Here is a 23002-nt window from a genome sequence, read left to right on the forward strand (position 1 = left end):
GGCCGCCACTTTTTTGGGGGGTGTGGGGGCCAGTGCCACTGGGGTCTTTAGCCCTGATCGCGGTGCTGACGGAGTCCTCCTCTGCGGGTCCAACTCCCCTCTCCGCCTTTTTGGTTTTTTTTTGCGCACAGCTGAAACACCGTCCCCTCTCCCGCTGGGTCAGAGCAGAGGCCTCGGCAAGGCCGGGGCGGCGTTCAGCCGGTTCAGTTTGGCCCTCTCCTCGTTGGAGATGTCTGTCTTTGGGAGCCCGCAGGGAGGGCGCGTTCCGGGGGGTCGCCCCGCTTTGGCCGTGGCATCGTCCTCCCCGGTCCCCTGCTCGGCGTCGCCGTGGGTGAAGTTGCGGATCAGGTGGACGGCGTCGGGCTGCAGGCTGTTGTTGGCGGGCTCCGGTGCCGCTGGAGTCCCCCGGGATTTGCGGTGGATCCACAGCACCAGGAGGACCAAAGGGGGGACCGCCAGGAGGAGCAGCGCAGCCAGCGGCAGCACATAGAGGATTGTCGTGTTGGCGGCGCCTGGAAGGGAGAGGAGTATGAATGAGGCCTTGCCCGCTGGGAAGCAAAAAAAACAGGCATTCCCAACCTGGAGCCCTCTAGATCTTTCAGACTACCACTCCCATCATCCTCGGTCAGGCAGCATGGGTGATGGGAGTTGTAGTCTGGAGGCCCCAAATTCAGTCCTTGGCCTCTCCAGGGATGGGGAAGATGTTTTGCTGGACTACAACTCCCATAATCGCCTGAAGAGGAAACGGGGCTTAGTGAGCTGGAAGAGTCTGTGGCAGAGAGCAGTCCAGAAGAAGAGGCTGGAGAGGAGGCTAGAGAGGAGGGGGGGGCCAAGAAGCAGAGATCGGGCAGGCTGGTGAGGAAGCCAGGAAGTCCCCCCCTCCTGCTTCAAAAAGCTCCCCTCTTGTCTGGTCTCCCAGGACCAGAAGAGGCATGAAAAGGGCAGAGGAGAAATTAGCATCACACATACGCAGTCTCCTATTGCTTGGGGGGGGGGAACCATGGAGAGGAGGGGACTTAGGCTGCTGTGGGAAGGCAGGAACTTTCAGTCTTGGCAACTGATTCATGGGGCAAAACCTACCAGTGTGAGCTGCTGTGCTCCTTAGGCCTGACACTGTGCAGATTGTTGTTGTTGTTTGGCTAATAAACAGTTAACTCCAACTTTGAACAGTGTGATTTACTGCCGGCTCGCTCTTTTGACACTTGGGTTTGTGGATTCAATGTGGCCCTCCGGGCTTCTCCATGTGGCCCCTTGGGATTTTCCCAGGCCCACCCCTCACCGGCCTCACTTTGCATCCTTCACTGGGCTGGAATGTGCCCTTCAACCCTGACAACCCTTGTTCAGAGGACAGAGAGAGAGGTGTGTATACAAGCGACAGCCGTTGTTGACCTCTCCTATAGCACTCTGACAGCGTTACCCTGGGCCCCGCCGGCAGCTCCTGGCACCTACCTTGGCACACGCCGTCGAGGCAGGCCTCTCGCAGTTGCCGGCAAGCAGCGCCTTCAGGGCAAGAGCAGACGTAGCTGCCGTCGCTGCCCACGCAGGAAGCGTTGTCATGGGTTCGAGAAGCAGGGATCCACAAAGACCTGCCCGGATCCAAACAACAAGGACACAAATTGGTTTGCGGAGGGGTGGAGAAGGGGCTGCAACCGGGTGGGGCAGAAATGTTCCAGATCGCCAGAGGTGGTTCTAAAAGATGACCATCTGCAGAAAGCCTGGATTCCACTTTTCTCTCTTTCTCCCCCCCCCACCCCCCCACCCCCTTGAAAAGGCATAATTTGCACAGGCAACATTCTGCGATGCATACGTCACTCAAAGTGAGCGCGTTTGCATGCATTTTGCATAAGATATCCAACTTCCGTTTGTTAATGCACTGCACGACAACATAGGTTCTGGAAAGCTAGCCTTAGGAGGGAGCTGGGAATGTTTAGCCTGGAGAAGACACAGAAGTGATAATGATATTCAGGGAAGTTTTTTTTAATGTTTGATATTTTATTATGCTTTTATATTTGTTGGAAGCCGCCCTGAGTGGCTGGGGAAACCCTGTCAGATGGGCGGGGCACAAACAGTAAAATTATTATTATTATTATTATTATTAATAATAATAATAATAATAATACGGCCACCTTCGATCCGAAGAGCTTCCACATGGAAGATGTGTTTTCCACTGCTCTGGCAGGTAGGACCTGAACAAATGGATTCCAACGACAAGAAAGGAGATTCAGGAAGAACTTTCTGACAGCAAGAGCTGTGACAGCAGGCTCCCTCAGGAGGTGATGGATTCTCTTTCCTTGGAGATTTTTAAGCAAAGGTTGGATGGCCATCTGCCATGGATGGTCTAGCTGAGATTCCTGCATTGCAGGGGGCTGGACTGGATGACCCTTGGGGTCCCCCTACCATCTCTTCGATTCTATGAAGGCACAGGGAATCGCGCTCAGCTTTCGAGGCTCCACGAGAAACAACGCCCAGATTAAAGGAAGAGATCTGTGCGGCGCTGTCTCGGCACCCTTGCCCTGTGATCCTTTTAGGAACTGAAGGGTTTTAGCTTGGTGCTCTGACCTGGCCCCACAGAAGCCCCAGCCACCCCAGGACCAGGGGACAATTACCTCGCAGCGACTGCCACTAAGCCCGGGAGGGCAGCTGCAAAGGAAGGTCTTGTTTTCCATCTCCTGGCATTGCCCTCCGTGCAGGCAGGGGCGCCACCACAGGCGCTCAGCTCCGTCTCGCACTCTGCGCCTGTGTAGCCCTCCCGGCAGCTGCAGAGGTGCCTTCCGCCTTTCACCTGTTGGGAACAGAGAGGGAGGAGAGAGACAGGAACTGGCGTTGTGGAACACAGGAAGGGGCATAGGAATCGTGGAGTCATAGAGTTGTTGAGCTGGAAGGGACCCGAGGGTCACCAACTCACCGCAATGCCGGAATAACACAAATGGGCTAAAGAGGACCCCGTTAAACGAAACTGTGGACAACTCACAGATGAACTTGCACAAAGGGAAACTGGCCCTCCGAGTATTGCTAAACCCACAACCCTTGTCATCCAGCTCATGGGCCATGCTGGGTTGAGCTTGTGGTATCTGCAGTCAAAGAGGTTCCCCATGCCAGAACGAAGTGGAAGTCTTCCTCCAGGCAGACGTAAGGCCGACAGAAAGATCATGGGCTGGCAGATATCACGGATCTAGAATACCTAAGCTACTAGATACCGAGGCAACCCATCTACTATATACTTTGGAAAGTTGTCCATCCTGTCTGTTCTCTATAGGTTCGGCCGTCTCTTGAGAGCCAGTGTGGTGTAGTGCAGGCATAGGCAACCTTCGGCTCTCCAGATGTTTTGGCCTACAACTCCCATGATCCCTAGCTAACAGGACCAGTGGTCAGGGATGATGGGAATTGTAGTCCGAAACATCTGGAGAGCCGAAGGTTGCTGACCCCTGGTGTAGTGGTTAAGAGCGGTGGACTCGTAATCTGGTGAACCGGGTTCGCGTCCCCGCTCCTCCACATGCAGCTGCTGGGTGACCTTGGGCTAGTCACACTTCTCTGAAGTCTCTCAGCCCCACTCACCTCACAGAGTGTTTGTTGTGCGGGAGGGAGGGAAGGAGGAATGTGAGCCGCTTTGAGACTCCTTCGGGTAATGAAAAGCGGGATATCAAATCCAAACTCCTCCTCTTCTTCTTGATATCTCATTGCCAAAGTCGGCACAAGGGTTCCTGGGGGGTGGCGGGGCAATCTTTGTCTCTGTTTGGACGCCATGTTGAATCAAGATGGCGGACCAAATTGGGCCTGACACTCAGCCCAGTCTGTGGAGATGGTGTTTTCGCTAACAAAGAGCTAACTCTGTCTTTGAACTTTGTGATTACTGGCTGGTTGGCTTCTGTGGCAGCAGGGCAGTGGCCCAAGAAAGTCGGCAAGGCTGTGAGGATGAAAACAACCTGGCGGGAAGTGTCTGCCAGCACAGAGCTGGGTGGATTTCTCAGGGTAGCACCCCTTAAACAGCAACCCCCAATTCTTATTTTGAAATTTCTCTCTCTCTCTCTTTCTCTCTTTGACCTGAGCACCCACAAACTTACCTGGCAGGTCCCTCCATTGCGACATCGTCTCCGGCAAGAGTTTTCTCCTATTTGGGAATAACGGAGGGAAAGTAGAAAATGGGTGTGTGATTGCTGAAGTTCTAACCCAGACACCCTAAGGCCCATGGGCCACAAGCGGCCCACGGGGGTTGTTTAACCGGCCCACGAGCCACCCTCAAACCAAGCCACCCACTCGGCGAGTCCCTGTGCGCTGCGCTAAACCGCAGTGCAGGGACTCGCTTCCGCAGTGCCAGAAATCGCGTCTGCGCATGCTCAGACGCCGAAAATCGTGTCTGTGCAGACGGCAACGATGGAAATCGAAGCTGTGCGCGGGCGTGATCCGTCCCACAGAGGGATCTCTGCTGGAGTGAACCGGCCCAGGCCAGGTAAACCTTGCCGACCCCTGTTCTAACCAGTTCCCGTGAGAGAAATACACCTATTTTTTAAGACAGTGGTTCCCAATGGGTGCTTCCACACATCCATTTAGGGGTTCTGTGGCACAATTCACATAACAAAAACTACCACAGAGATATCAAAAAATTTCAAAAGTCAAGGGGTCCATGGCTTGGCTTTCTAAAAACAGTACTTCGCTAATTGGGAAACGCTGATTTAAGACATTTCTATACCCCTTGATTATTCCCCTTTCTCAGCGGTGTACATAAAAAACTACCTATGAGAAACAGGTCAATAAAACAATAACCATTTATCCGTAAAACCAAACAGTACCTTAAAATGTCTGCCGGAACGAGAAAGGTTACATCATATCCGCACTATGCATTGAAAGTGCATCCAGTGCACAGTTAAAGCATGTGAGTTTCCTCAAAGAATTCTGGGAACTGTAGTTTTCCCTCGCAGAGCCACACTTCCTAGCATCTTTAACAAACTACGGTTCCCTGGTGGGGGAGTCATGGGGTTTAAATGTGTGGGGTGTGCTTTGAATGGGTGGTGTGGATCTGCCCTCAGTCATGCGCCTCAGTCATGTTCAGCAGGAAGCCAACCAGATTGCAAAAGGCCAGGACGGTTTTCAGCTGAGCTGTCTGGCTCGAAAGCAGCAGTGGGCAACCTTTGGTCTACAAATCCACCTTACAACACCTCTGTGTCCCTCCAGGCCCGCTTTATCCAAACCTCTACTGTTGCTTAAAACCGCCATTTTAACACCTGACTTGCTGTTTTGCTCCCCCTCCTGAACCCTGACGTGGTGCAAATCCAGAATTGTGATGTGGCATCCCCAGTCCTCCAAAGGCGGCTGCGTGACGACAGCCTTACAGTTCTATGTCTATAGGAAGATAGCTGCCTGGTTCAGTCTCACCAGTCATCCATACAAGGCTCATTCTCTCATCTGATTGGACAAAGGGCTCTCTGAAGTCTCAGGCACAGGTTCCCCCTAGCCTTGCTAAAGTGCGGTGTGTTCTTATCACTGGGTAACAGTGCTACGGGTACAACTTGCAGCGCATCAGCCAGATTAAGGCTTACTTTGCCCCGACTCCTGAATGCATGCCACCCCACTGGGGTCCCCCGTCCTTACTGATATTGCAGTTTGTTCCAGTCCAGCCATCCAGACAGTCACAGAAGTAGCCCCCGATTAGGTTTTTGCACCCGCGCACGTGGAGACAAGGGTTCTCTGGCATTCGTTCACATCTGGAAACAAGAACATGGGAAACGCGAAGAAGATCAGAGCAGAGGTCCATCGAGGTCAGCACCAACAGCTTCCGACAGTGGATCAGCCAGATTTCTCTAGGAAGGAGGGGCGTGGTGGCCTAAGGGTTGCCTCTGCTGGTTGTAACCAGCCACTAGAGATACTACTCCTGTAAATGGAGGTTCAGTCTAAGTATGTGACTAAAAACCCAAATGCACCCTTCTTCCAGCAATATGCCCGGCCTGATTTGTAAAGCCCATCTGAGAAAGAATGTATTTTGTGGCCACTGTAAATCACACTACTTAATCAACAGGGCACCCGTCAGGGTTCGAACCTCCATAAAGCTTGGGCAGAGTCATGCCCAAAGGACTCCAACATAGCTGACTCAGGAGAAAAACCACAGAGATGACACCACTTTGCAAGTATCTGGCCTCACGGTTACAGAGAAAAACCTGAAACCAAAAAAGCTCTGGTATCAGCGCAGGATTTAGGGTAGTGGGGTGGCTTCCCTGCACAGGGTGCCGATGCAAAATCCATAATGGGAAAATATCCATTTGGGGGGCACCCAATTTTGGCCTTGCACAGGGCGCCACATTACAAAAGGTTACCTAAATCCTGCCCCTGTTAAAAGGCTAAAGGCTCCGGTTTTTCATCTCTTAAGTGGCAGTTCTACTGCGGATCAGCGGAATGATCACAAAGCATGATCACATTCTAACACCGAGAGGAGGAATCCATCTTCCAGAATGCTGAAAAGGGCAGGGGTGGAGAGGGAAAGAGGGGTGTTGATTTGGGGGCAGGAAAGAAAAGGAAAACCACACGGGACCAATTGGAAGGGCAAGGAGGTGGAACGGCGGGAAGAGCAGAGCCGTCTTTGCCCTAGGGCTTAGTGGTGCTTTGTGCCAGGGCGCCGGCCTCTCAGGGGCGCCCCAGCAAGTGGCAGCCTCCCCTTTCCCTGCACCCGCCAACTGCGCCCTGTCAACCATATGGCTGGGGGCGTGCAGCTTGCCTCCCAAGCCTCCGTGGGAGGAGAGCGATCCCTGCAGAAGCTTAGGATGGAAGCTGCGCCCCGCCAACTATATGGCTGGCAGTGCACAGCTTCCCCCCCCCGCCCCACGCACACTATCGTGGTAATTTGGGGGCGCTGGGCAGATATTTGCACCCTGGCACCACATCTGCTAAAGACGGCCCTGGGGAAGAGGTAGGAGGGGATGATGTGACCCAAGGAGGAAGAAGAGGAGTTTGGATTTGATATCCCGCTTTATCACTACCCGAAGGAGTCTCAAAGCAGCTAACATTCTCCTTTTCCCTTCTTCCCCCACAACAAACACTCTGTGAGGTGAGTGGGGCTGAGAGACTTCAAAGAAGTGTGACTAGCCCAAGGTCACCCAGCAGCTGCATGTGGAGGAGCGGGGACGCGAACCGGTTCACCAGATTACGAGTCCACCGCTCTTAACCACTACACCACACTGGAAGAGCGACTCTGGACAGAACGTCATGCAACGAAGGGCAAAAAGCCTCACCGATCTGGCAGGTCTCCCTGTCCACTGAGGAGGGCAGAGGCACTTGAATCCGTCGGGGAGGTCCTTGCAAGTCCCGCCATGGCTGCAGGGCTGGGAGAGGCAGTCGGTCACCTCTAGGGGGCAGCAAAATCGTGCTACGGTTAGGAGGATCCAGCACAGAGGCAGAGGAAAATCCCAACGCCTTAATAATCCCTTAACTTTACAGCCATCTAACTAACGCAGCGCCCGGCGGTTTGCAAAACTGCACTTCTGCTAGCAGTTACGGCAACCTGAAGCTAATTTGTCTCAGGAAAAGAACAGAGATGCCGCTTCTTAAGGTTTCTGGCTCTTATGGTTACAGAGTTGGGGGAACTGAAACGCAACAGAAAGTGTGCATGTGGAATGCAATGCATAAATCGTAGAAGAGTTGGAAGGGACCCCCAAGGCTCATCTAGTCCAACCCCCTGCAATGCAGGAATCTCAGCTGAAGCATCCGTGGTAGATAACCATGCAATGTTTTGTCGCAAAAGACTTGTCAGTCTAGCCCAGCCATTGGTGTCCTCCAGCTGCTCTGAACTACAACTCCCACCCTGCACTGGGGCTGATGGGAGTTGTAGTCCAAAACAGTTAGGGGGAGGTCTCAGTTGGCTTGTTTTTTATTGGTTTTGCTGCAACAGCCCAATTCATTCTACTGGAATGAATTAATACGTTTAGCATTTACTGCGGCTTTAAAATTCCCACACTTCAGCTGTTTTTCTTTGTGTCCTTTGGAAACACCTTCAGCAGCCCAAATCCCTGAATCTGAAATCCAAAAAACCTCTGGCACCTTTGCACTTTAAAAAAAATAGCTTTTTAACAACAATATTTTGATGAAGTTTAGAATTTCTGGTCTATCTCTGGACTGCGTCTCATTTTTAAGCATCCATGCATGTCCCCAAAACTCATCAGTCGTTCCCCCCCCCCCAAAAAAAAAAGTGGGAGGAGGTCATCCCGGTAGCTGCAGGTACTGATGTTTGAAACATCAACATTTTATTTTTATTTTATTTATTTCTTAAACATACAGTTGGCATATACAGAGTTTTAATGCGTATAATCTATCAGCAAAATTAACTCGATGCAAAGTCGAATCTTGCGTAACTTGGGTCAGAACCTCAATAAAGGAGAAAATAAAAGTAAGAAAAACACCAAAAAAGAGGAAAAAGCAAGGGGAAATAGGAAACACTTATCCATCCATTTGAGGTTCCCTTTCTACTCGATGGAAAAATTGAACTCGCATAAAAATTAGGCATGCAGAATAAATGATTGTCGGCCCCGATCTTCTAAAATTCATGTCCATCTATTAAACGGTCTGAACCCAGTAAAAGATCAACGTTTAATAAGCATTTTCCATTCAGATTTAAAATTTGCAAAGCTGAGTGCTCACACCCGTCATATGCACCCCTTCCCGAAAACACACACACACTTTTACCAATGCAGAAATTTGTGCGTTTCCACCTTTGAAAAACTTTACATCTGTTCCCAAAGTTTGCAAGTGAGAGTTCTAACACTCTGTTTCCTTCCTCGTAAGTAGACACCGTCATTTGTTTATTCTTTTAAAATGCCCTTAAGTCAAGACCTGGACTGTTAAGATTGGTAAAAGCAAACATCGCATTTGAGCTCTTGCTATGGAAATCGCACGAGGTTCTCCACAGCTCTAAGAGGAAACACTTTGCCTGGCGGGAGGCAGGGGGCAGAGAAGGAGAGGGAAAGAGAGGACTGGCTCTGAAGAGTCATAAGAACTTAAGAAAAGGATGGAAAGAAGAGAGAACTCCCAACTAAAGAAGAATGGATAATAAAGATGATGCGACTACGCAGAAATGGGGGGAAATGACCTGGACTATCAGACACCAAGGTGATAACAAATTTAATAAAGAATGATATAATTCTATAAATTACATTAAGAAGCACTTGTAAACAGCTAAAAACGCTGGCAGGGTTGTTATAACACTTGTAATGTAATTCGGTAAGGGCTAAAAAAATGGATATAAACGAAGTTGGATAAATGAATTTAGATGCAGTAAAAGGGAGGAAAAGATATACAGTACTTTGGAAACCATGGGGGGGGTCTGCAGGTTCAGAGAACCCCATAATTGTGTAAAAATGATTGTGTTTAAGCATAAACAATATTATTTGTAAAAAAAACTGATTGTTTTTTTAAAAAAAACCTAAGAAGTGTTTGCTGGATCCGGCCGATGGCTCATCTAGTCCAGCATCCTGTTCTCACAGTGGCCAACCAGATGCCTGTGGGGAGCCCGCAAGCAGGATTCGAACACAAGAGCCCTCTCCCTTCCTGGGGTTTCCAGGAATTGGTACTCAAAAGGATTGCAGAACACAGCCATTGTGTGGGACCAAACATTATCACTGACTTCTCTTTCTCCCCAACACGTCCAAAATTTCCTCCAAGCTAGAAGCCGCTTACCGTGCTGACACAACTCCCCACTCCATCCTGGGGGGCACGTGCACTGGAAACCGGATGAGGTGTTGAGGCACGTTCCGCCGTTGGCACACAGCTCAGGAGTGCAAGTCAGTTCGGCAACGGGTAACGGAAGGAGAGCTGGCGTCGGGAGACAGGGGAAAGAGAAGGCACAAGGCTGCTTTGCAAACGGGCCTGCCCCAAAGATGCTAGCCCACAGTAAGGTCTACTAGCTGGCCCTCCCCTGCATGCTTACGGCCGCCAAGGGTTGGGCATGAAAGAAAAAAAGACCCCACTCTCACGAAGTTCCTCTGTTCGCCTGGAAATTATCCTCAACTCACCAAAGGCGATCAGGCAGGTGGCTGCTGAATCCCACTGCTGAATCCCACCCAATTTCCAGAGCTGGTGCGAAATGGGCGAGGGAGACACAGGTCTCTTCTCCCAGCCTGGATTGGAAAAAGAACCCTCCTCCGTTTATGACCTCTGCGTCTCCTCCTGGAGCAAAGAGTGGAGTCATTTTCCATGCCCAGACTATCGTTCCGCCCAGTTCTCTGTTAACAGACCGGCTTCTAATTTCCAGTCCCTCACATTGCACAGCTGGGAAAACATTTCTGAAGCAAGGAGGGGGGAAAGGAGGAGATTTTGTCACATCCCAAAAAGCAAAGGCCCTTCCTGGCTTCCAGGCTGCAGCTAAAAATTAATCATCTTTTTGGGGAGCCAAGGACAGCTCGGATATATAAGCGACCCACCAAGTAGAATCCACTGCAAGATTATATTTTATGTACCATGTTTCTATCTCAAACTTCCTCCACGGAGCTGAAGCTGGCATAGCTTTTTTGCGGTAAATATTATTTCTTAGAAGGTGAAGTCAGGTGACTCCTAGGTTGCTTGGAAGTTTTTTCACAGAATCAAGTGGAATATGAGTTTTACGAAAGATAAAAAAAAAATAAACGACATTAGTATATTTGGGAATAAGTTTATATATAGCTCCCGGTTAGGTCACTTTGTTTCCTTGGGTGCTAACAAGGCACCAGTATTTCAATCAGAAAGTGCTGTATTTATCCTCTTTTGTTTGTTCCTTTGATTGTTTTGTGGTTTATATATTTTGGGAAGCGCAATTTGCATCGCATCCCTGCCCTAAGGCTTTTACGATGATGGGGAGATTTGAAACATGCTTAATAACAAATGGAGGCACCTTATTCAGTTAGCTCGCTGGCTGAGTGAGGGTAGGACCCCTGCCACCCGCGTTCAACTCTGACACCCAACCACTAAGCTAGGGGTGGCCGAAGCAGTGCCCCGAAGACGGACTACAGCTCCCATCATCCCTGACCGGCTGCGGCCAATGGGAGTTGCACTCCAAAGCATCGGGAGGAATATACCTGCAGCACACCAAAATAGCTCTCTGCAAGCTGGGCCCCCCCGCACCGCCCCGAACTCTGCGCAGCATCGCAAAGGATTATGGGAGGGATCCTGCGAGGCAACCGTTCCGGAGGGGCTTTTCTCGCCCGACATCTCGAGTCGCCGCTCACCTTCCTCGCAGTTCCGGCCGTGGAATCCATCGGGACAAAGGCACTCGTACTCGTTCGGCTCGTTGTTTGCACAGGTGCCTCCGTTTTTGCACGGGCGGTGCGACCCGCAGTAGTTCAGATCTGGGCAAGGGAGGAAAGCTGAGGTGATTCCTTGGTTCCAGCGAGTTTGCATCTTTCCATCACCGCTGTGCTTTGATCTAATAAGTATCCCCCGTCTACTGGCCCGTATGAAGAGCACTTCTATATATCTGACAGCGGCCTTGCTATCAAGAATGCTTATGAAGGACCTGCTGGAGAGTAAAGTAAAGGCAAAGGGACCCTGATCATTAGGTCCAGTCGCGGACGACTCTGGGGTTACGGCGCTCATCTCGGTTTATTGGCCGAGGGAGCCGGCGTACAGCTTCCGGGTCATGTGGCCAGCATGACTAAGCCGCTTCTGGCGAACCAGAGCAGCGCATGGAAATGCCATTTACCTTCCCGCCAGAGTGGTACCTATTCATCTACTTGCACTTTGATGTGCTTTCGAACTGCTAGGTAGGCAGGAGCTGGGACCGAGCAACGGGAGCTCACCCTGTGGCGGGGATTCGAACCGCCAACCTTCTGATCAGCAAGCCCTAGGCTCTGTGGTTTAACCCACAGCGCCACCCGCAAAATGACACCTGTTGGCTTCAGTTCTTCCTTAATATACCTGTTTCAGGTTCAGGACGCATACATATCTGGGTGTACATCATACAAGGGATCGTCATTGTTTGGCTGCAGTGTTGCATAATCTACCAAACACTAAAGAGAAGAAACCCCCCATTTAACCTTGCCACTTAGCAAATGGACCTCTGCTTCCTGGGTCATCAGAAGTACAAAGAAAATGGAAGGGGCTCAACCAGCAGAGAAATTGGAGACTCTCTTATCCCTGGGAATAAAAACTTCGCAGTGTGTGGCTGCAGAGAAGAAGCTGCAGGATCTTGACCTCTCTGTGTCTTAGAAATATTTATTGTTGGGGGATTTTGGGGGGGGGGGATCTTTAGTATATAGATCTTATTGGGGTTTATGTGGAAATTGTTCAGTTTGGTTGAGTATTTGTTTAATATTTTATGTATTGTTTATGACCGATTTTGTTACGTTATAGCTATGTATTTTTTCATATTGTAAGCAGGCATACAAATAAAATTATGTATGTATGTATTTTATTATGCATGTATATTATTATGTATATTATGTATGTATGTATTTTTGGGCCTGACTCTGTTCCCTTCTCTGGCTTACCATTGCCAGGCTTACTGGAGAGAAATTTAGTGACCGATTTTCAGGCGCACACAAAATAATTTAAAACAAAGGAACCTGTCCGTAGAACATGAAAAGCAATGGCAAAGAACCCCAGAGGTTGGGTTCAATTTGAGTCATAGAGTAGCCTGGGGGGAAATTCCAGACTGGCCAATTTCCAGTAGAAGCCAAGCCTCTATTGAGCATCCTCCAAGAAGGGGGGGGCTCACCTTTGTTGCAGAGGATGCCCCCCCAGTTGGTCTCGCAGTCGCACTTCCAAGGCTCGGTGCAGCTGCCATGGACGCAGCCTGGGAAAAGAATGCACTCATCGCAGAGGTGGCCGGTCCACCCGTAGTGGCACCTGGGAGGAGAAAGGGGAAAGCTCAGAGCTGGTGCAGCACAGTGGTTATGAGTAGGAGATGTGAGCCAGCCAGCTCTAATCTGAGCAGAGAGAGGCCTTGTCCAGAGGAAGGCAACCAAAATAGTCAAAGGCCTGGAAACAATGCCTTATGAGGAACGGCTTAGGGATCTGGGTATGTTTAGCCTGGAGAAGAGAAGGTTACGGGGTGATATGATAGCCATGTTCAAATATATAAAAGGATGTCATATAGAGGAGGGAGAAAGGTGTTTTCTGCTGCTCCAGAGAAGCGGACACGGGGCAATGGATTCAAACTACAAGAAAGAAGATTCCACCTAAACATTAGGAAGAACTTCCTGACAGTAAGAGCTGTTCGGCAGTGGAATTTGCTGCCAAGGTGTGTGGTGGAATCTCCATCTTTGGAGGTCTTGAAGCGGAGGCTTGACAGCCATCTGTCAGGAATGCTTTGATGGTGTTTCCTGCTTGGCGGTGGGTTGGACTGGATGGCCTTTGTGGTTTCTTCCAACTCTATAATTCTATGAAGTTATTGGCTTCATTGTTTAATAATAAATAAATAAATAAATAATAAATAAATAAAAATAAATTACTATTTATACCCCACCCATCTTGCTGGGCTTCCCCAACCACTCTGGGCGGCTTCCAACAAAACATTAAAACAATATTCCATCAAACATTAAAAGCTTCCCTAAACAGGGCTGCCTTCAGATGTCTTCTAAAAGTCTGGTAGTTGTTGTTCTCTTTGACATCTGGTGGGAGGGTGTTCCACAGGGCGGGTGCCACTACCAAGAAGGCCCTCTGCCTGGTTCCCTGTAACTTGGCTTCTCGCAGGGAGGAAACCGCCAGAATCCCCTCGGCGCTGGACCTCAGTGTCCAGTAGAACAATGGGGGCATCTTTTTTTAAAAAAATACCTCCCCTCTAAAAGCGATTCCTCTCTTCTCCCTGGCTGTCCTGGAACTGGAATGGACTCTCTGATGCCATCTCTCCCTCCCTCCCTCTCTCTTCCTCCAAGTCTCTCCTCAGAATCTACTGTTTTGAGTAAAGTCCTCTGGCAAAACCCCCTGGCACACACAACCGAATAGACAGCTATGTTCTTCCTCGTTTACATCTGCCTCAGTTCGCACCCCTTCCATCTGTGGTCTTCCCCGTGTCAAATTTTAGACTGTAAGTGCCTCGGGGGCAAGGGACTGTTCTTTTCTCCCTCATCATGCAGCGATGGCAATTAATTAATAACAGAAGATGGGTTGAGTTTACTGCTTTTCCACAGGCAGCTGTGCCCAAAGCGGCTTACAACATATATTCGAAACATAAAAATACAGAGTGCTGAGGGGAAAACAAATATACAGATTACAAAGCACGTCAGCAAATTCCGATATATTAAAAACAACAACACATGCCATGTGCAACAGGGGAAGAATGACAGATACTTATCAAATGAAGGAAGTGCACAGAGAGGGGGGGGAGAGACGTTTCTTCCTCCCCTTTTCCTAACGCTAGAAGTCATTGGAGTCACACAATGACACCGGTTTCACAGGAGATCGGAGAGGCCAACAGGCATAATGTTAACCTCTGGAACTCACCGCGTGCCGCAATAACATGGTGATGGGGCACTAGCGTAATGACTTCGAAAGGGGTGAGAGGCAAAATCAGGCTCTTTTCCGAGAAACACGGTGGGACTTTAGCTCCTACGCCAATGCAGAACAGCGGCAACAACGGCTTCACCCTAAAGAATTGCGAGGGCCATCGCCTGTCCAGGGTGCTGAGAGGTATTAGGAGACACACCCACCCCACTCCCCTCGCAAAGCTACAGTTCCCAGAGCGGTTTGACAATCAATCCTTCTTTCCAGGGAACTCTGGGAATTGTAGCTCTCTCTGTGGGGGGGGGGGATGTGGGTCTCCTAACCACTCTCTCTCTCTCTCTCTCGCTATATATATATATTAATTGGATTTTTACAACTATTTTCCAAACATCATTTAACATCCTTTCATATTTTATACAATATTTTTGGACTTCCACCAACCACGTCTAAAGATTCCCAATTTTCACATCTTAATCTTGTATTTTCATAATTTCATAACTTCACTATTACTTTTAATATCTATAACCAATTATCATCTTCCTAAGTTTTTTTCCCTGTAATATTTCATAAAGTCCTCCTTACAAAACTTCTTGTAAACCTACTAGCTTACTTGTTGTTTACAACTGCTGTTCAAATAATTCTCAAATTTCTTCTGAAACCGTCGGGACCAGAGGTTCTTGGAAGACTAGAAGGGGTCTCCTAACCACTCTCAGCACCCTGAACAAACTACAACTCCCAGGATCTCCTGGGGGAAGCCGTGGCTGTCTAGAGGAGGGTCACAGCACTTGGAAACGGATGGCGTAAATGTGGCATCGGAACTTTCCGCGTTCCACGGAAACCCCATTTAGCTGTCTTTGACGCAGCAGTTGCTCGGCTCGGCTCCCCCACAGCTTGCCAAGAAAGCCTTCTTAACCCACCGGGGCCATCGCGCTGGGTGGCCGGTCAAGATCCTGGCCCCTGCCCAGCCTTCCCAATCAGAGGCTGGGCCTCCTCATAACCGCAATCAGTGCCGCACCCCATCCTTATCGGCCCTGGGATCCAAGGTGACATCATTTTTCCTGGCTGGGACCCAGAACTTCTTCCTCCTCCTCCCAGCGGGGCTTGGCTGGCTGTTTCCCTGCCCTAGGCCACTGCCCCGGCGTTGGAGAGGAGCTGCCGGGCTTCCATTTGCCGGGGCTGGCCATGAAAACAGCTCCTTGGGGGCGAGGGGAGAATTTGGAAAAGCAGGGAAAGGGGGGATAGGTAACCCAATTCCCAAACATTATGCACCTCGCAGGGCTGTATAATCCAATTTTACGCAGAGAAAACCCACTGAAATTAATGCCCCTGATTTCAACAGGCTGCATCCACACGGCACATTAAAGCACTTTAAACAGACATGGCTGCTCCCAAAGAATGCTGGGAAGTGTAGTTGGTTAAGGGTGCTGAGAGACGTTAGCAGACCCCCTCTATTCCTCTCACAGCGCCGCAATTCCCAGAGTTCTCTGGGAAAGAGGGGTTGGTGGTTAAACCACTCCGGGAGCCGTGGGTGGTCCGTGAGGGGAATTGGGGCCTCCCGGCAACTCTCAGCACCCTTGACAAACTACAACTCCTATAATTCTTTGGAGGGGGCAAGGCATTGCTGCTGCTGTTCCCAGGGTGTGTTGAACCACCTTGGGAACCATAGCTCTGTGAAGGAAATAGGGGTATCCCGGCAATTCTCAGCACCCTTATCAAACTACAGCTCCCAAAATGATTTGGGGGGAAGGAAGGCGTGACTGTTAAAGCGGTGTCGTAGTGCAGAGGGGGGCCAGACCCACTGTTCTGACTCCTTTCTCCTTTTTATGTTGTGTCCAGAAACGTGTGGGAAATCCTGAAGGGACTGACAACTTAAATTCATAGGTAGCCGTTCTTGAAAGGATTGGCAAGGCTGCCCCCGTCCTAATGGGCCAAGTCAAAAATCAGGACCAGGTTATTTTAAGAGACCACTTTGCCCCCTCCCCAATAGCCCCACCTGGTGCCTGAGCTCGCTGAGGGGGCCAGCCTGGAAGTGCCACGGAGCCAGTGGGAGCAGGGCCTTCACTGTGGTGTCACCCACATTAGAGAACTCTGTCCCTGTGAGACAGGCACCTCCTGTTCTGTGCTTTTGAAAGCCTCTCTTTTAATCACTCCTTCCCCAGCTGAATTGTTGTTCTCGGTTTGCGGCCAATACAATCTACAACACAGGATTGTATTATTACTATTTATTTATTAAAACAAAAATAAAATTCCTTGCAGCAGCACCTTAGAGACCAGCTAAGTTTGTTCTTGGTATGAGCTTTCGTGTGCATGCACACTTCTTCAGATACCCTGAAACGGAAGTCACCAGACCCTTAAATATAGTGAGGGAGTGGGGAGGGGTATTACTCAGAAGGGTGGTGGGAATGGGTGATCAGCTGATGGGTGTGGAAAACCTGTTAACGACTTGCGATTTTTACAGAGTCTTACAGGGAAAGGCAAAGGGTGAGATGGCTAAAGATAGCTTTGTCATGTATAATGAGATAAGAATCCAATGTCTTTGTTCAGACCAGGTTTTCTCCATGGTTTTAAAGTTTGGTGATCCCAGGACATTCTATAAAAGAACTCAAAGTAGCTGTCTTAATACAAAGGAATTTCAGAAATAGACTGGAAAGAGAAGTGGCTGAATTGCAACTAATCACCAAACGTAAAACCATGGAGAAACCTTACATTTATTTTAATATCTTCTGCATATCCAAATTAACTCAATTTGTTCATTTATTCACCTGCTTAAATATATACTCTTACGAAACTGCATGTTAGTACAATAATCCTGGCAACGTTCTTATCTGTTTTACAATTTGTCTGTAAATATTCAATAAACCATTTCCATTCTTTTTTTTTTTAATTAAAAGTTGGTCATCTCGATTTCTTATTTTCCGGTAGCTTTGCCATTCATCCACACTCAACTGTACATACCTGCATTCGCCAGGCTCCTCACAGCTCCCATGCGTTTCGTGACATCCCGGCCGGCAAATGGCTGCAAGAGACACGAGGGGGGGCGTTATCTGAGCGTTGCAAATTCAGCCCAGGGCAGAGCGATGATAATCATCACCATTACGATCTAATACATTTACAAATCTAAAAGACAATCCAGATACTGTAATTAAAAGCCAAAGGCCTGGCAGAAGAGAAGTGATTTTGCCTGGAGCACTGATGACGCCAGGTGAGTCTCTGTGAGAGACAGCATTCCACAAGCAGGGGAGCCACCACGTAAAAGGCCCTTTCCGGTGGTGCCACCCTACGGACCTCTCATGAAGAAGGCCTCAGATAATAATCTCAGGGTCTGGGACAGTTCCTAGGGGGAGAGGCATTGGGGTCCTTGAGGTGTTGGGTCCTGAGCTGCACAAGGCTTTATAGGTCAAAAGAAGAAGTCAAATTTCCCAGAGGTATGCTCCAAAGGTAAGCATTTAGGAGCACTGTTTCAAGAGAACATGGCACAGGTTCTATTAGATAACAATGAAACTTCACAGAAAACACAGCTTAGGTCACTTGGAAAGAAGATATCTGAGCACTACAAATCACCTGCCCGAGGACATGCACAGAAAATAGTAGATCTAGCTAAAACTGATCATTGCAAGCAGTGTTTGAAACTGAGATATGAAAACTAGGAGCTAAATGGTTATGGGTGCAACAGTGGAATGTCTAGGTGCCCTTTTTATAATACAGTGGGATACACTGCTGAAAATGAATGAACTGCAGCTAAAATATTATGTTCATCTTTCACATGGTCTTGTTCAGGGGTCAGCAAACTTTTTCAGCAGGGGGCCAGTCCACTGCCCCTCAGACCAAGTGGTGGGCTGGACTATTTTGGGGGGGGGGGATGAACGAATTCCTGTGCTCCACAAATAACCCAGAGATGCATTTTAAATAAAAGCACACATTCCTACTCATGCAAAACACGCTGATTCCCGGACCGTCCGCCGGCCGGATTTAGAAGGCGATTGGGCCAGATCCGGCCCCCGGGCCTTAGCTTGCCTACCCATGGTGTAGTCCTTCCCCTGCCCACCCCCCTAATATGCTTAAGAGGGTCTCCTCTACAGTCTTCAGAGAGTAGCTGGCAGTGGGGAGGCAGAACAAGGTCCTCCTTTTCTTTCACTCTGCAGTTTTAATGTGAAATCTTAGGCGCACTGCCGAGCACAGAGCTCAGAAACTGCTAGCGCTAATGGAATTCCCTGTCGCAAAATGCGCCTAGAACAATGGGAGTTTTGAATGCTGGTTGCAAGGTGTTCCTAGTTATTATTACTGCATAACTTTAAGTTCATTGTACAATCTTAAAAAAGCTGTTTAATCTTAGAAGGGACGTGGCTGTGAGGGGCCATGGGACCCTGCATTTCTGAATTTGCCACCTCTCAAGTGGGCACATCAATGTAATGAATGAATCAATAAATCAATGATTGAATGAAGGGGCTGGGTAGGGTCGAAGCAGAGCCTCAGGTTCTCTTTCCTAGATTTGTGGATGCATAACATCCACAAATCTGGACGCGGGTGGCACTGTGGTCTAAACCACTGAGCCTAGGGCTTGCCGATCAGGAGGTCAGCGGTTCGAATCCCCGCGACGGGGTGAGCTCCCGTTATTTGGTCCCAGCTCCTGCCCACCTAGCAGTTCGAAAGCATGTCAAAGTGCAAGTAGATAAATAGGTACCGCTCTGGTGGGAAGGTAAACGACGTTTCCGTGCGCTGCTCTGGTTCTGCCAGAAGTGGCTTAGTCATGCTGGCCACAAGACCCGGAAGCTGCGGACAAACGCAGCGCCCATGGCCTATAGAGCGAGATGAGCGCCACAACCCCAGAGTTGTCCGCGACTTGACCTAACGGTCAGGGGTACCTTTACCTTTTAACAAGGCTTCATTACTGGCAGGAGGCAGGGATGGAAATGACACCCAGTGCAGGACTCCTGGGTTCTCTCCCCACCTCCCCCCCCCCGGTCCAATGCAGCCCCTTCTTCCTCTCCTCCGCCCCGCGCCAGCCAGACGTCCCGGGACATACCCCGTGTACATTCGTCTCCCGTCCAGCCGTCCAGACAGACCTTGTTGCCCGCAGAGTCGCAGCTGTGGTGCCCGAAGAAATCGTCGCGGGGACGGCACAAGAAGTTGCAGGCCGGGCCGTAGTAATGCTCCTGGCAGCGTACCCGCACCCGGTACTCCAGCGAGGTGCTGCGCCCGTGATGCCACAGGTCCTGCCAGCCTTCGCCAGGGTTCAGCATTCCCGAACGGGTCACCCGCTCCATCAGCTGCCCTCCACCTGGAAGGAGAAGGCAAGAAAGGCAAGGCTGCGATTCACGGCGTCACCCGGCTAATTTCCACAGGCAGAGGCAGAGGCAGAGGACCCAAGGCTGCCTGGGTGCATCAGAAGAGAGGAAGCTAAGTTACAGCCAGTCAGGCCACTGGTCCACCAAGCTCAGTATCCTCTGCACTGGAGAGGCTGCCGGGAATAGAAATCAGGACTTTTCCCAAGCAAAGCAAGAGATTTGCCACTATGCTATAGTCCGGCACCCAGGTGGCGCTGTGGGTTAAACCACTGAGCCTAGGGCTTGCTGTTCAGAAGGACAGCGGTTCAAATCCCCGCAACAGGGTGAGCTCTCGTTGTTCGGTCCCTGCTCCTGCCCACCTAGCAGTTCGAAAGCACGTCAAAGTGCAAGTAGATAAATAGGTACCGCTCCGGCGAGAGGGTAAATGGTGTTTCCGTGCGCTGCTCTGGTTCGCCAGAAGCAGCTTAGTCATGCTGGCTACATGACCTGGAAGCTGTACGCCGACTCCCTCAGCCAGTAAAGCGAGATGAGCGCCGCAACCCCAGAGTCGTCCGCGACTGGACCTAATGGTCAGGGGTCCCTTTACCTTTACCTATAGCCCTGCACCTGGATGGCACTGCAAATGGGCCTGCACAAGTTACCAGTCCACAATAAGGTCCGTGTGGCAGCCTGCCCGTGAGTCATTTGCGGAGAGGCAAACGCATTAAAGGAACCCGAAACTATATTCATCCGGTTTTGCAAAAGCTCCCTTGCCTCCCTGCCTAGAGACAGCTAAGGAGATCTGCTGGATCAGATGAAAGGCAGTTCACTTAGACCTCCATCATGGGCAGGGAGGTAGCCCTGGGAAACCCACAAGCAAGCAGGGTTTGAAAGGCAAGAGACATCCTTTGCCGCAACTGGTATTCAGGGGTAGACTGCTCTGAACATGGAGGGTCTCGTTCTTACATGCCATGGCCAAGCTGGTGAGTCATGACTTACCAGTTTGGCTTTCCAACCCCAGTGGCCCCGCACACTCAGGGACTGGACCGCAAAAATCTTAACCATGTCCCTGTCTGGAATTCCACCCTGCAGGCTCCCACAGGTGAGTGAGAAGCTCCTTACCTTGGCTGGTGACATCAGAGGCATTGGCGGCATCCCAGGCCTCCAGAACCAGAGAGTACGAGCGCTAGAAGGAACAAGGCATTTGGTTACGGGAGATTTTCATCCTGGGAAAACATACATGTAAAGGACCGTGATCCCAATTTTAAAAGCCATGGCTTTCCCCTCAGCCCAAAAAAAAGCCTAGGAGTTTTAGTTTGCTAAGGGCGATCTGACCTTTGCTATAAAGGACCAATTATTTTTCTTTTTGTAGGAACATGCCAACCAGTGGCACAGAATTGCAAAGCGTTCTGTTTTTCTCGTTGGAAACAGAATATATGGTCAACAGCTGTATCAGGGAAAAAATGGCAAAGAGATTGCATGCACTGAATAATACAAATGCTGGAAATGATTCTGATAAAATATAGCATCCTTTTATAAAATATTTAAATGAAGAATGGAAACCACCGAAATCACAGATTGGACTTCAGCAAACTTAAATAGACTGATCCGTCCCAAAGGTGGATAAAATGGGATTCTGCTTCTGTATTTTTGCTTTTCCCTCCCCTCCTTTTTAATTGTTGTTATATAATGGAAATAAATAAACCATATTTTATCTTTTACAAAAGGGGTGCTGAGAGTCATTAAAGGGTAAAGGGACCCCTGACCGTTAGGTCCAGTCGTGGACGACTCTGGTGTTGCGACGCTCATCTCGCTTTACAGGCCGAGGGAGCCGGCGTACAGCTTCCGGGTCATATGGCCAGCATGACTAAGCCGCTTCTGGCGAACCAGAGCAGCGCTCGGAAACACCGTTTACCTTCCCGCTATAGCGGTACCTATTTATCTACTTGCACTTTGATGTGCTTTCGAACTGCTAGGTTGGCAGGAGCTGGGACCAAATAATGGGAGCTCACCCCGTCGTGGGGATTCGAACTGCCGACCTTCTGATCGCAAGCCCTAGGCTCAGTGGTTAAGACCACAGCGCCTTTAATTCCCCTCACAGATTCCCCAAAATTCCCTGGGAAGAGAGATGGGATTGTAAAACCACTCTGGGAACTCTAGGTCTGAGAGGGGGACTGCGGCCTCCTGACGTCTCTCAGCACCCTTCACAAACTACAGCTCCCAGAATTCCTTGGGGGGGGAGCCATGACGGTTTTGAGTGCTATCACGGTGCTTTAAATAATTGTGGCACGGTAGTGGCATGCCACGTTTCCCAGAAGCTGCGAAGAGGATGGGGAGGGGGCTCTCTCTCCAGCAGCCACCCCGGTAGGGCCAGCCAAAGAGCTTTTGATAAACAAGGTAAATGACAAGATGGCGGCCCCCAGGTCTACCGCATTCCACATACAGAAGCGAACTGGGTGGGCCGCCGAATCATAATCCAGCACCAGTGACGGCACAATGTTCTCCACAACACCTGAGGTGCAAATTTAGGGGCAGGGCAGCAAAACGCTCAGTCCTCCAACAGAGGGGTTGTTACTCCCCACGTCCCAAGCATTTTGCTGCCTGAGGCAGTGGCCTCATTCTGCCTAATGGTAGGACCGGCTCCACATACCAGGAAATATAGCAGGACTGCCAAACGTCTGGAATTTCCTGGACATAGCCAGGATTCGCCCATCAAAAATGGCGTCCTAATAGGGTTGGAATAAACCTTGGACACAGCTCTATAGATTTAAATAATGAACTGCGCGACAGGAATGGACTAGAAAACCTGCTGATGGGAGGGAGGGGAGTCATGGCTCGGCAGAGCAAAGATTTAGTAGTATATGTTTGTAGAAGTTTTATTGGATGTAATTTGAATTAATTGGAAAATAAAGGATTGTTCTTAAAAAAAACAAAAAACAAAATGGCGTCCGGGTAGAATGTTGTTGTTGTTGTTGCTATTATTATTATTATTATTATTATTATTATTATTAGAATTTATATATACTGCCCTATACTCGATTTTGTAAATCGGTTTAAATTTCCAGGAAAACCTGCCCATATTGGAGGTGTATAATATTTTTTTTCAATTTTCCTACAAAATAGCTTTAAAACATCTTTTTGCAAAAAAGAGGGGGGGGAGAGCTCAAGAGCTTTGGCCAAGAAGGAAGCCCAACAACTTTTGTGTCCTAATTTTCATTTTTTAAAATATGGAAACCCTAAAATAAAGGAAATACCAGGTTCAATGTCCTTGTATTAATTTACCAAGGTCTGCACCCTCAAATCCTAGCTCGATCACCGAGATCAACTGCAGGAACGTCGTTGGTTGT

At 49.4% G+C, this 23002-nt stretch overlaps 1 protein-coding gene across 1 annotated transcript in view; it reads right to left on the minus strand.

The window, feature by feature from the left end:
• Nucleotides 1–1558: 1558 nt before the first annotated feature.
• LOC117052052 (protein jagged-1-like) overlaps nucleotides 1559–23002 on the minus strand; it is a gene marked incomplete at its 3' end in the record, with an annotated part of 38896 nt that continues 17452 nt past the window's right edge. The window contains 13 exon segments of the mRNA XM_033158779.1: nucleotides 1559–1586; nucleotides 2607–2782; nucleotides 4062–4108; nucleotides 5587–5682; nucleotides 5685–5699; nucleotides 7218–7232; nucleotides 7235–7330; nucleotides 9655–9789; nucleotides 11178–11297; nucleotides 12665–12795; nucleotides 17347–17407; nucleotides 19415–19669; nucleotides 20778–20841. Coding sequence (XP_033014670.1) covers nucleotides 1559–1586; nucleotides 2607–2782; nucleotides 4062–4108; nucleotides 5587–5682; nucleotides 5685–5699; nucleotides 7218–7232; nucleotides 7235–7330; nucleotides 9655–9789; nucleotides 11178–11297; nucleotides 12665–12795; nucleotides 17347–17407; nucleotides 19415–19669; nucleotides 20778–20841 — 1239 coding nt within the window.

The sequence above is a fragment of the Lacerta agilis genome, chromosome 8 (assembly GCF_009819535.1).
Source record: "Lacerta agilis isolate rLacAgi1 chromosome 8, rLacAgi1.pri, whole genome shotgun sequence".
Classification (NCBI taxonomy): Eukaryota; Metazoa; Chordata; class Lepidosauria; order Squamata; family Lacertidae; genus Lacerta; species Lacerta agilis.